Source organism: Sphaeramia orbicularis, chromosome 10, assembly GCF_902148855.1.
Source record: "Sphaeramia orbicularis chromosome 10, fSphaOr1.1, whole genome shotgun sequence".
Taxonomy (NCBI): domain Eukaryota; kingdom Metazoa; phylum Chordata; class Actinopteri; order Kurtiformes; family Apogonidae; genus Sphaeramia; species Sphaeramia orbicularis.
In genome coordinates, this window is record NC_043966.1 from 24591357 (window position 1) to 24604256 (window position 12900).

Here is a 12900-nt window from a genome sequence, read left to right on the forward strand (position 1 = left end):
TGTGAACCCTAACCCAGGGTGAAACTAGTGAAACACAAGTGCCTGCAATGATGGCTTGTCCCTACATATGGAACTACATTCCTATCATGTATGTTGGACTGAGGAGCATTGGGCTGAAACCCAGTGTGGTTTTAGATCTGGACCTGGTCTAAATTGGATGTGATATAGTGTGTATTTTCCAACTTTTCAAAGAGAATAAAAGTTTCATGGCTAAGAAGTTGTATGTTTAAAGTTTTTAAATTGTAGGGGATAACCTATTTTTGTGTAAACTTGAGCGGTTCAGTAATTTTTTTATTTTATTTTATTTTTTTTTTATCCAGGCCCTGGTCTGATGCGATGCAATTTGGGAAAGAAGGTGGTAGTTTCAAATTGCACTTTCAAATGAAGTTGACAGCTCAAAATGAACTCCAGGTTAGATATTTTATTATCATGCTTAGAAAAGATGTGATCTGATCATGGTTGAAGGGTCTTTAAACACACTTGTACACCATAAAAAGTTATACAAGAAATAACAGGTCGTTCAGAGATGGAGAGATGTAAATTAACTTTCCCTTCATTTTCCCATTTACTGCCCTCAGAAAGGTAATCAGCGTTGTTTTTGCACTAATGGATGTGGAAAACTGAGGGAAAACGGTGTACTCCCTATTTTGGCATCAGTGTATAACAGGATATCTGTGGTTAACTGTGGATTTGGTTGTTATTGGTTATTGTGTAGGATGTATCATCCCGCCAGCAATTAGATAACTCATTGCTTAATTCTATTAAAATATCACCTCCATGCTATTTTTTTTTTTTTTTTTTTTTTCATACAGGTTAAAGGCTGATCGATAAGTTTTTGACTGAACACTAATGGAAACGTGTCCTGACAGAGGCTAATGGCGGATAACCTTGGTCTAACCCGGACTCACCTTCATTGACCACTGTAACCGCCAGGTTGGGATACATGTGGTTTGGATTCCATGTACAGTTGAAAGATCTACGATCCATTGACAAACCCTCTTCAACCTCAACCCTCACCCAGTCAAGAAAACCTGCTGTTGGAGCCCAACCCGGACAAGTGGCAAAAGATTAATTAGTTTAAAACAATCAAACTTCAAGACTTTAACAACTTCACTTCAGGCTAGCTGTTAGCATTAGCTAGCTGTTAGCCAGGCGGGGCGTCCGGACTGGCTTTAACCGATACAGTCTTACAAATATATCAACATTTTAGTTTAATCAAGTGGTATTTTTGAAGATAATACAGTAAAGAGTTGTTTGTACCTACTGTTTACTTGCTTCGGTCGGCGTCACACGGTCCGCTCAGTCTCTACAATAAAATGAAAAATGTAGCGCCACCTGCTGTGCAATCTGAAATTACATCGGAAACTGCCGTCAGAATATACTCACTTGCCACTTTATATAAATAATAAATTTTGCCCTGAATACTCTGTGTAATTTTGATTGTGTTGTCAGCACGTCTGCTGTGTTGTATAGAATTGTGTTACACTCTGAATGCACCTAATGTAAAACTTATCTCAAACCCTCATGGAAACTCCACAAAACTGTCAAGTTCAGAAGTTACGGAGGGTAGAATGTATCAACCAGGTGCACCAACACTATATAAAGTAGCACCTGTAAATTCAGTGCTGTTAATAACCTATGTCTTCCTGCAGAGAAATATAGGTTTATTTTTCCTCATGCAGAAGTTATATACAGCTCTGGAAAAAACAGACACCACAGGTTTGAGTTTTTATAAATGTGTTTATTCTGGAAATTGACAACAATCTCCTAAATTCCAAATAAAATGTCATTTACAAAAATCTTTTATATAAAACATCTCAACGGAATGGGTTGGTGTTTTCAGAACTCAATGCAAATAAAATAAAGATGCAAATAAAGCATCTTCATATTCAATTAAATGACACATTACTAATGTTTGGGGTTTTATTTCCTCAGCATGACCTCAGAGACCAATATTAGGTTCAATAATCCTGATTTTCAGTCTCATCCATGGTCTTTATTTCACTTTGGAGTTGATGCTTCTGGTCGTCCCTGAGGCAACAAGACTAACACCTCAGCTTTGTGTAATGACTTGTAATATTTATCACAGTCTAAGTGACATTCCAGGGGTTTTCAGTGAAATTTGTCATGATTTCTTAATTTTTTGTGTGTCTGCATTTGTCTGGTTTCATGATATGCTTCACAGTGTTGCATGTTAAGACAGATCCTTCACTTAATGCAAGAGTCTTAACATTTGCAGCTTCTACCGTCTTTTTTTTTTTTTTTTTTTTAATCGTTATCATGGTTTGACTTCTGTGCATCCACTTGCTGTACTTTATGCTTTAATGTATATTTCAACTGCTGATCCTTTGAGAAAATGAAAATATCACATGAAAATAAGAAAAATTAAAATAGTTTTTCCTTTCTTTTAAAATATGTATTTATATGTAATCATATTATGAAGCACTGATTTAAGATGCATCTGACTGAAATGAAGTCCCTAATAATAATAATAATAATAATAATAATAATAATGATAATAATATCTTACCTGCTTCATTTTTTAATCTTCATTTTTTTTATTTAAAAAAAGAGTAGGCCTACTTTATTGGTGTGCCTATATACGTGATTCCCCATGAATGCCTTCTGCAGCTAAGACTTTTTTTTTTTTTTTTTTTTTAGCTTTTTTTTTATGGAATGTCCTTTGCGGTGGACAGCACTTCTTTTTTTGTAGTAAAGCTGGAAAGTCTAGTCCCTTACAGAGGACAAGAATACATTGCTGGGTTCAAAAAGTCAATATATCAATAAAAAAAAAAAAATCCAAGTCTTACAGATTTTATATTTTACAGTTTTTGCTCTTTAATTTTGTCAAAAATAAAACAGAAAAGAAAAATGTCACATCCTATGAGTATTGACTGAACACTGACTCAACTGTCATGTTGTTTACATGCCAGATGCACAACATGAACTGAGAAGAATCATAGTGTTCTCCATCCCTTTACAAGAAGAAAAATTTTCTCTTTTAGGTTTTGTTGGAACATCTTTAAATCATCGCTGTGCACTAATATGACCCATCAGTCCTTTTTCATTTGACCATTTCTTCTCCAGAGCTGTCCTCCTGCTGCCAGGACGCCATATTGATGGCCTGGCTCAGAGATGTGATGAGGGAGGTCAGACCGATGAGGTACCCATCCTCCCTGCTGCCCTCAGCCCACGGGATGTTGTGCTGCAGCTCACTTGTGTCGGGAACAGGAGTTGTCTTTCCGAAGTCTATCATCCACACGCTGGCCTTAGTACTGTGGTCATGGACGAAGAGGAGTGAACTGCCGATCACCTAATCAGGTCAAACACATATAAAGGTTTTATGATCATAAAAATACCAGATCAGGATGAGTCATGAGAAGTGGATTTAATGTACATTGTCATTAACAGATTCATAAATAATGGCAAGACTCAATATTTCTTTCTCAGTCTTTGGTCTCTTTGTTAATTATGCATTTAATATATATTGTTCACACTGATGTAATGAAACTATAGAATTATTTCTCCTCAAACCAACCTCATGACTTCTGAAAAATGGTGAAATCTTCAGTGCATCACTCAGGGCTATGAGTCTGGAATGATAGGCTTTCTGACAGCAGAAATTAAAAAAAAAAAAAAAAAAAAGGCATAACATTATTAAATAGTGTTACCAGAGGATGAAATAAAATATAAAATAAAATATAGAAGGGTGAGAAGGGTGAACATCAAACCAATTAATAAGAACACAACAAGAAATATTAAAAAAAGGAATGTAGATTAATAGATTGATAATGTATAATAATGTTCAGCATAATATGGCTTAATATTTCATCAGAATTGGACAAATTAATGCTTGTAGAGAGTGTTGGTAGGTTTGTATGCACACATTATAGATGTGTAGACAAGCTATTTGGATGTCTATAAGAGTGTGAGTGTCTTGATTATGTTCTCTTAAACAGGAAAAATGCACTGTAGACATGTAAACTGAACACGGATCTATCTTGTGTTTATATACCTGGACCTTTCAGATTTTCAGAGCCTGATCTCATGACATTTGGTCATATTTTTTACTGTTCATGATTTCTTGATTTGATTTTTATTGACAACATAATTAACAAGCATATATACGATGTTTAACAAACTGTAAACTATAGTGACCAATGATACAAATACAGATTTTTTTTTTTACATTTAGTTTGATGATTACATACTTTGAGCTTAATATTATGTTTCACCATTATCCAGTTCCTGATAAAGTCAGAGATAGTTTCCTTGAACCTTGAAGGGTTTTTATAATGAGCGAGATTGAGTTTATATCAACAGACTGGATATGTGTTCTTCTTAAAAAACTTCAAAATATGATGCTATACTTGGCTGTAAAAACCCACTTTTATTGAGTCATTTGTTTTGTTCATTTTTGAAACAGTGTTTTAATTATTTGGAGGACACCCCAGGTCTGACCAGTATATTCATCTGACTCCTGGTGAAGTAGAGCAGGGCCTCAGTGACCTGAGCCAGGGTCAGAATTTTCCTGAAGTCCCGTTGGATGCTGCCATCCTCCATCTGACTCATAGAAACACATGCATCAACACAAATAGCAACTACAACTTACAGGTGTTATGGCATATTCACCTCATTTGATACATACTCTTTAATTTTGGATTTTATTCCTACCATGATGCCCTCAATCCTGAAGCCCAGCGTGGATGTCGAACTGGTCATGTCTCTCCACTGAAGGTAACGCCACTTGGACACACCTTTCTGAGCGTGTTCCTCTGCTGACAGAGCTGATGGGTCGACTTTCACCATCTTCTGGTACATGTCGCTCCGCAGTGTGGCTTTGGTTCGTGCTTTAAGCAATTCGTCCTCCTGGTATGTCCTGAGAAGAACACTCTGTTAAATATTTTGCATGAAAAACAACTTTTAACATCTAAATACATGTGTTTTACTACATTCAAATTCCTAGGACAGGTACCTTTCTAATTTCATTCAGGAAACTGAATATCTGATCCATTTAATAAAGTTTTACGTGCTATTATAGTCATCATGGTCAGATGCAACTAAAGGCAATTAATTAGAAATAATCCAGAATAGATGATAACAGGACCGTGAGATGAAACTGTCGCAGTAGGAGGTAAATGTGTTCATGCAAAGAAAGTCAAATAGAAAATGAAATATACTGTAATTGTATGGCATGTAGCAATTGACATTATTTACTTAAATGTATGTACTAACGCTATGCAGTAAAAATCCTCTACTATAGGCACTCAAAACTGCACTAATTAAAAGTATCTAAGTATTATCAGCCAAGTGTAAACATATGCTTTCCCCATCATGTGATTAATAAATAATAAATAATATCTTATCTTAACTCAAAAGTATTTTTGTGCAGAAATATGGTCCCTGTCAGTGGATTACAATTGTACAGTTGTAGTGCAAAATTTTATTCATCCCTTGATAAATCTCACAATTTGTTCCACCACAACTGGTCTGTAAATCACTGATGCCTAAAGAAAATTATGTTACAGGAGAAATGTCTACAAGGACCTACAAATAAGGGGAAACTGTGTCTATTGAAAACATCCGTTCTGCTTTGAAGGTTTTTGTGATTCAGGCAATTAGTACATTATATAAATACAGAATGTCTCTTACTTTCCGCAACCTAATTTGCCTACACAAAAGCTTTTTAAGCATTGTGTACTGTTGTATAATCTACAAGGATACATGTTTTCAAACTAAATGAACTAGTTTTTCACTGAGTTTAACATACATTGTTTTCTACACCAGGGCTGAGGTGGATCAAAACCCACCTGACTCCCATCTTACAGTCCATGATGACTGGTCTCCTTAGCCCACTAAGCAGGTCCTCCAGGCGGATGTAGCAGTGCTCCCCCCTGGTGACCAAACCAAAGTACTGCGGGACAAATGGTCTGAGTGGGTCCTTCATCAGGTTATCCAAACACATGGCCTCCCCTTCACTGTATCGCTTCAACACATCTCCTCCCTCACTGAGCTGGAAGTTACCTGGTGACATCAGAAAGCACACAATAAAAAGTCATTTAGCATGACACGTGTTTAACAAAGCTCTTCATAGTTCTGAAAAGTGTGGGCCTTGGTTATAGTGATAAAGATATTTATGGGGTTTTGTACTTTATGTGCAGCAAAAGAGCAAGGATATATTCACATACATGCAGTGAAATGATAGACTAGTCGGGACTGTTGGGGCCCCCTTTGGAGAATGAAAAGACTCCAGGCCCCTCTCAATCCCAGCAACATTGTATAATTTGTTTTGCAAATTAAAAATAACGTAGATTTTTGCTTGACCAATACAAATAAACTCAACAAGACTACTCCCTGAGACTATATTTTTCCAAATAAAAATAGGAAATGTGCAATTATCATACCATTATGACAATAAAGTTACTTTTTTTTTTACAACAACAAACAAATTTTGGTACATTTAAACAACATCACTGGCTGCAATGAGTCCATTTACATTGCACATCTCGGAACATTAAGTGCAAACTGTACAAACTGTGCACTATAACACGTTGACGCGTCGCAGAACAACAGCCAATGAGAGCGCAGCGTTGTCAATAACACATTTATTACACGTTTATAACACTTTGACACATCGCAGAACAACAGCCAATGAGAGCGCAGCGTTGTCAATAACACATTTATTACACGTTTATAACACGTTGACGCGTCGCAGAACAACAGCCAATGAGAGCGCAGCGTTGTCAATAACACATTTATTACACGTTTATAACACGTTGACGCATCGCAGAACAACAGCCAATGAGAGCGCAGCGTTGTCAATAACACATTTATTACACGTTTATAACACGTTGACGCGTCGCAGAACAACAGCCAATGAGAGCGCAGCGTTGTCAATAACACATTTATTACACGTTTATAACACGTTGACGCGTCGCAGAACAGCCAATGAGAGCGCAGCGTTGTCAATAACACATTTATTACACATTTATTACATGTTTATAACACGTTGACGCGTCGCAGAACAACAGCCAATGAGAGCGCAGCGTTGTCAATAACACATTTATTACACGTTTATAACACGCTGACGCGTCGCAGAACAACAGCCAATGAGAGCGCAGCGTTGTCAATAACACATTTATTACACGTTTATAACACGCTGACGCGTCGCAGAACAACAGCCAATGAGAGCGCAGCGTTGTCAATAACACATTTATTACACGTTTATAACACGCTGACGCGTCGCAGAACAACAGCCAATGAGAGCGCAGCGTTGTCAATAACACATTTATTACACGTTTATAACACGTTGACGCGTCGCAGAACAACAGCCAATGAGAGCGCAGCGTTGTCAATAACACATTTATTACACGTTTATAACACGTTGACGCGTCGCAGAACAACAGCCAATGAGAGCGCAGCGTCAGAGAATGCCAGCCAATCAGAGTGCAGCGTCACAGAACACCAGCCAATGAGAGCGCAGCGTCACAGAACCCCAGCCAATGAGAGCGCAGCGTCACAGAACGCCAGCCAATCAGAGCGCAGCGTCACAGAACGCCAGCCAATCAGAGCACAGCGTCACAGAACGCCAGGCAATGAGAGCGCAGCGTCACAGAACATCAGCTAATGCGAGCGCAGCGTCACAAAACACCAGCCAATGAGAGCGTAGGGTCACACAACCTGACAGCCTGATTCTTAGCCTGATTCCTGTTGTGCCGTTACACAGTTATAACAAACCTTTTTTGTAATAAATAACTTATATATACAAATGCAATGTAGAACAACATCACTTTCATCCAAATACATGCAGTACGTTATTAATGCTCTGTAGAACCGAGATCCAGTTTTCTTTTCTCAGATGATTTTTGGTAGATACCAATCACAACAGACCTGAAACACCCAACAAGACCTGCAGTTTTGCAGATGCTCTCATCCAGTCATTTATTATTGTTATTTGGCCACTGTCACAGATGCTCAGGCCTTATGCTTGACCATTTTGTTGCTTCTACCACATCAGCTTTGAGGAATAAATATTCACTTGTTGCCTCATACAGTCATGGAAAAATTTATTAGACCACCCTTGTTTTTGTCAATTTGTTGTTCATTTTAATGCCTGGTACAACTAAAGGTACATTTGTCTGGACAAATATAATGATGACTACAAAAATTGCTCATAAGAGTTTAATTTCAGAGCTGATATCTAGCCATTTTCCATGTTTTCTTGATAATAACCAAAATCACTTAAGTCCTTGCATCAATATCTATGGCATTGTACTGACAAAAACAGTGCTTTTAGGCATTCCATGTTTTCTTTTCTATCTGTTTTAGTCACATGATACACACAGGAGTTAGTACTTGATTGCATAACCATTGTTTTTGATGACTTTTGATGGTCTAATATTTTTTTTCAGCAACTATATCCTCCATGCTGAAAGGTGCCATTGTAAGAAACTTGTCAGCATTATTGCCTCTTCACCTGCCAATGGTCATAATTTTATGGCTTATTGGTGTATAATAATATATCATTCTGATGGACCACCTGTACTATAGGCTTACATTTTCCTGCTGATACTATACTCCAACTTTACAGAATTTTCCTGCTGAATTAATTACCTTGGTCTATTGGTACTTGTATCTAACATTCTGGGTACTTCTTCCACCACTGGAGACATGACACATGGACATTTGGACATGATACAAGCATGTCCAAATCTGCAGTTATGTTTGTGTCTATGTTTGTGTGAGTCTGTGTTGAATCTAACACACATGCCTTGATGTCCGGCCAGCTGAACCCAGGAGCTCTGCCTCTTCAGTGACCACTGCATCATAGTCAGGAAGGTTTTCCAGGAGCGACTCTGACGCACAAAAGAAGAGCCACTAAAGTTGTTACTAGAGTATAATTCACATGTTTACAGTTTTGTTTTGAGTGGGTTTTGAAGACACAATAAAATAATACATTTATATGTCTACAGAAAGGTTGTTTCCAACAAAGTGAACCTCCAAAAATCAGCGGGTATGCAAGAAGGTATAAACACAATCATCTACAGGAATTTTCACAGAAGCTTAATTTGCACATCTGGATGCAGGTTTAATTGAATACATGTGACGTGAGAACACAAACCCACTGCTCTGCCTTGTCGTCCTCACAAAAGTATAATTTATAATATCAGTCCTTCGCACCGTAATTCATCCTATTGTGTCCTCCTCAGTAAACTTACTGTTAGCAAAATATTTATTGGTTTGAAGTATTGAACAAATGAAATCGTCAGGCTTAACATTAGTTATGATCATTTTTGTTCTGAGAATATGTAATCTCAGCGTGTTCAGAAATAAAGCTCAGATTAGAGATATTTCATTGAACCCAGTAATCAGTTCTTGGTTCTTCATTGTCAAACAACAAACTAACTGATCATACTTCGACAGTTGTGATCTGTTTTGTATATACAAAACAGCTGCTACCCGACACACACACGTTCAATAGAAAACCTGAAAACTACAGCAGGTTCCAGGTGAGTTGAACATGCTGACGAGGGAATTTACAAGATCAGACAGAATGGTAAATGTTGAATTTAGGGAAAAAAAATGTTGTCATTGCATATTTTAAACTTGTCAGCCTTGCAGATTCCTCCATCTTATTTTTACTATTTTGTTGGCAAAGATCTTCATATAGGAGATGTAAGTTTTCTCACTCCTGAGTCAAACTTTTATATTCATGATCAGTTCAAACTCACTGCTCAGTGTGTGAAAATGAAAAATGCAGGTCACTGAAAAATGGATTTACCATCTCCCAGCAGCTGCTTTACTCTTCCCTCATATCTGCAGTAGAAGCAGCAGCCAAGCATGCAAACATCATTCAAATGTGACCTGTCAAAGTCCTCTTTCAAGCTCATGCAAATCACCAGGACCACAGGTGGAGCAGAGGAGAATATGCGTTTGTGTAGCAAAGGTAAAAGTGTGATACATGATGAGTAGATTCAGTTGGTAAATTCCAAATGTAAAAACAGAGCAGGTCAAAATTCTATTAATAAAGCTCCAATAAAGTCCAGAAGTGAAGCTAATGTTTATATCAGCGATGGTGTGTTATGTACTGTAAGAGTTGTTGGGGTCTTGACCTGTTTCCCTTCTCCATGCACCTTGGAAGGTCAGAAACATCTACTTTAAGTGAAAACTCTTGGATTTTTAATGTTGGTTTGTGATGTACCCCACAAAAAAGGAATTTCAAATAAGTAAAAAAAAAATTAAAAACTTGCTTTGGGGAAATTACTCCTATTTTTCTTGCATGTTTTTATCAGAAAAGTTGTACCATTTTAAGAAAATCTGTCAAACTTTGTCAGAATTCCAATTCATACTGAGCTAGAATTGACCCAGATCCAACCCAGTTACAATGTAAACACTAGTTTTCATGACATCCAAGCAGTGGAATGACATTGTTTTCTGACTGTAACAGTTGTTGTTCTACTCTTATGAAATAAACTTTCTTACCCTTATTTGTAGATTATTTTTCTTCATTAAGACAGTTTGGTCATATTTAAGAACATTGGGATTGTTTTTGCAGTAAACATTCATTCATCTACTTTTTCTGTTTGTCATTCTCACCCTTTTGAACGTCTTTCTCTTGGAGGTGGCATCCTCTCCCTCGCTGAACACCTCATCACTCTCTGCTGAGGAGAGGTTGATGGAAGAGCAGGAGGAGGTGGATGAGTGCAGAAGCTTAGAGAGCAGAGGAGAGGACCACTGAGGAGCTGTGGACTCCCCTCTCATTCCCAGCATCTCCTCAGCTCCTTCGGTTTTGCGTCCCGGCTTCTCTTCGCTCCCCCCTCCCTCTCCCACCACATCTTCATTGTCTTCTTTTTTCTCCACCTCACCATTCGAGGGTTTACTTCTCCAGTGTTTCCTGTCAGTGTTTGTTGCCTCTTCTCCATCATTATCATCCTGACTTATCTCTTTTCTGTTCTCCTCCACTCTTCTTTTCCCACTCCACCGTACTCTCTCCAGTTCATCCGGCCACATTTCACAGCTGCCCCCGAGTCTTTCCTTCCTCCTCAGCCTCCATTTGACCTTTACTTCACTCCTGGCACATCCAGAAATCAGTTCAATCTTTTCTTCTGTACCTTGAGCCACCTCATTTCTGTCTTTCCTTATTGCTTCTTCATATCTAAGACACGGTTGATGAGCGATACTTGCTTCTGAATCTATTTCACTGTTGTCGTCTTTGTCTTCTCCTAGTCCACCAATACACTGGCTGTAAGGGGGGAAGCTTTTAGTTGTTAAAAGTCTGGGTCTGGATTTCATGTTGACCTTCCTGCAGCTGCTGGAAGGATGCTCGCTCGACAAATATTGTAATGTTTCATCTGATAGTCTAGTTGAGAAGTCCACAGTTTGGTGATTTTCTGTCTCCATCTCCTCCATGCGACAGTCATCTGTAGTGTCCATCTTGTGGTGTCGATGATGACTCTACTCCATTCCCACATGTGCTTGCACAAAACAGGGAAATGTTTACAACAGATGCACAGTTTTGAATATGTTTGAGGAAATACATTTAGAAGTCTAAACTCTAAGCTTCTGTATTGTTGTAGTGTTTTTAATCAGGTTAAAACTACAAATAAATAGCTGAACATGACTTTTCCTTACCTTACCGGTGTCCTCCACTTTCTCAGTGAATAGATGCAGCTGAAAACCCTGTGACTGTATACGACTACATCCCTGTCTATTCCTGCACTATGCCTCTGGTGTCGTATTTTGCATGTTGTGACGCTATTAAGTTTCCAAAGCTTTGTCCAGGGCGAGCTGCAGGAATTTGGATAACAGTGCCACAGGCTAATAGGGCATCCAGGAATAACAGTTTCTTCCTTCAGATCTTACAAAAACAGGTCAAGAAGTCCTCCAACTAAGACAACTACTAGTTCCTGATTATAACAAAGTATATTATGAATCTTCTTAAATGTTTTTGTTGCTTTATTTTGGCCTAAAACATATTGCCAGTATTTTTATATTTCAATAATAAATGAGTTCATTGGATTTTTCTTTATTTTGTATTTTGCTTGAAGTACCAACATCACAATGTAGCATGACAGAACAAATGAACAACACAAAAAGTCTCTGATATACTTTGCTATACTTTACTTTTTTTGCAGTAGCTTGAAGAGCCTGGTTTTCATCCAGACAGCAGTGATGATGAGCAGTGAATGACATGCAGATAAACCAGTGTTAAAATACACTTTGCTTATTGCTAATGCAACTACATATTACCAACTCAGTCCCCCCCCCCCCCTTTTTTGTTTGTTTGTTTGTTTGTTTGTTTGTTTGTTTAGTATCTATTAAACGTAGTAACTAGGAATTCTAGCCATAAAAGGAAAGCAAAGGTTGTTGTCTGTGGATGTGAGCCCCAGGGTGTATGTCAGTTACAGTTTTTAAAGTTATGGAAACCACTAAGGAACATCTAATTTCTTTTCCTCTTGAGTTGCTTTTGCAGTATGTTCATTATCATTACCCATCTGCAGTGTGAAGTGTCATCCTATGGGTTTTGCAGCATTTGTCTGAATCTGAGCAGACAGGATGGCTCTGTATCCTTCAGAATTCATCCTGTTACTTCTATTAGCATCACATCATCATACATGCTCTTGCCATAACATAACTCACCTCCACCTTGTTTCTACTCCAGACTTTCCTCTTACCATCATTCTGGTACAAGCTGATATTGGCATTTTGGTTATATATATATATATATATATATATATATATATATATATATATATATATATATATATATATATGATTATTATTTTTATTGTTGTGTTTATTGTTATGTTGTCAGTAAAGCTTCAATACACTGGACAACAATGATCTAAATTAACTAAGAAAGAAAAACACTTGCTTTTTCAGGTATACTGAAGTCTGAAA

General features: G+C 37.7%; 1 protein-coding gene across 1 annotated transcript; it reads right to left on the reverse strand.

The window, feature by feature from the left end:
* Positions 1 to 2216: 2216 nt before the first annotated feature.
* On the reverse strand, positions 2217 to 11959 carry LOC115426654 (inositol-trisphosphate 3-kinase A-like). The gene is made up of 8 exons (XM_030144779.1): positions 11632 to 11959; positions 10597 to 11474; positions 8771 to 8855; positions 5811 to 6024; positions 4675 to 4879; positions 4462 to 4563; positions 3539 to 3610; positions 2217 to 3313 (listed from the first exon to the last, which is right to left on the reverse strand). The coding sequence occupies exons 2-8, from the start codon at positions 11431 to 11433 to the stop codon at positions 3065 to 3067; spliced, it is 1764 nt and encodes a 587-aa protein (XP_030000639.1). The 5' UTR covers positions 11434 to 11474; positions 11632 to 11959; the 3' UTR covers positions 2217 to 3064.
* Positions 11960 to 12900: the final 941 nt, after the last annotated feature.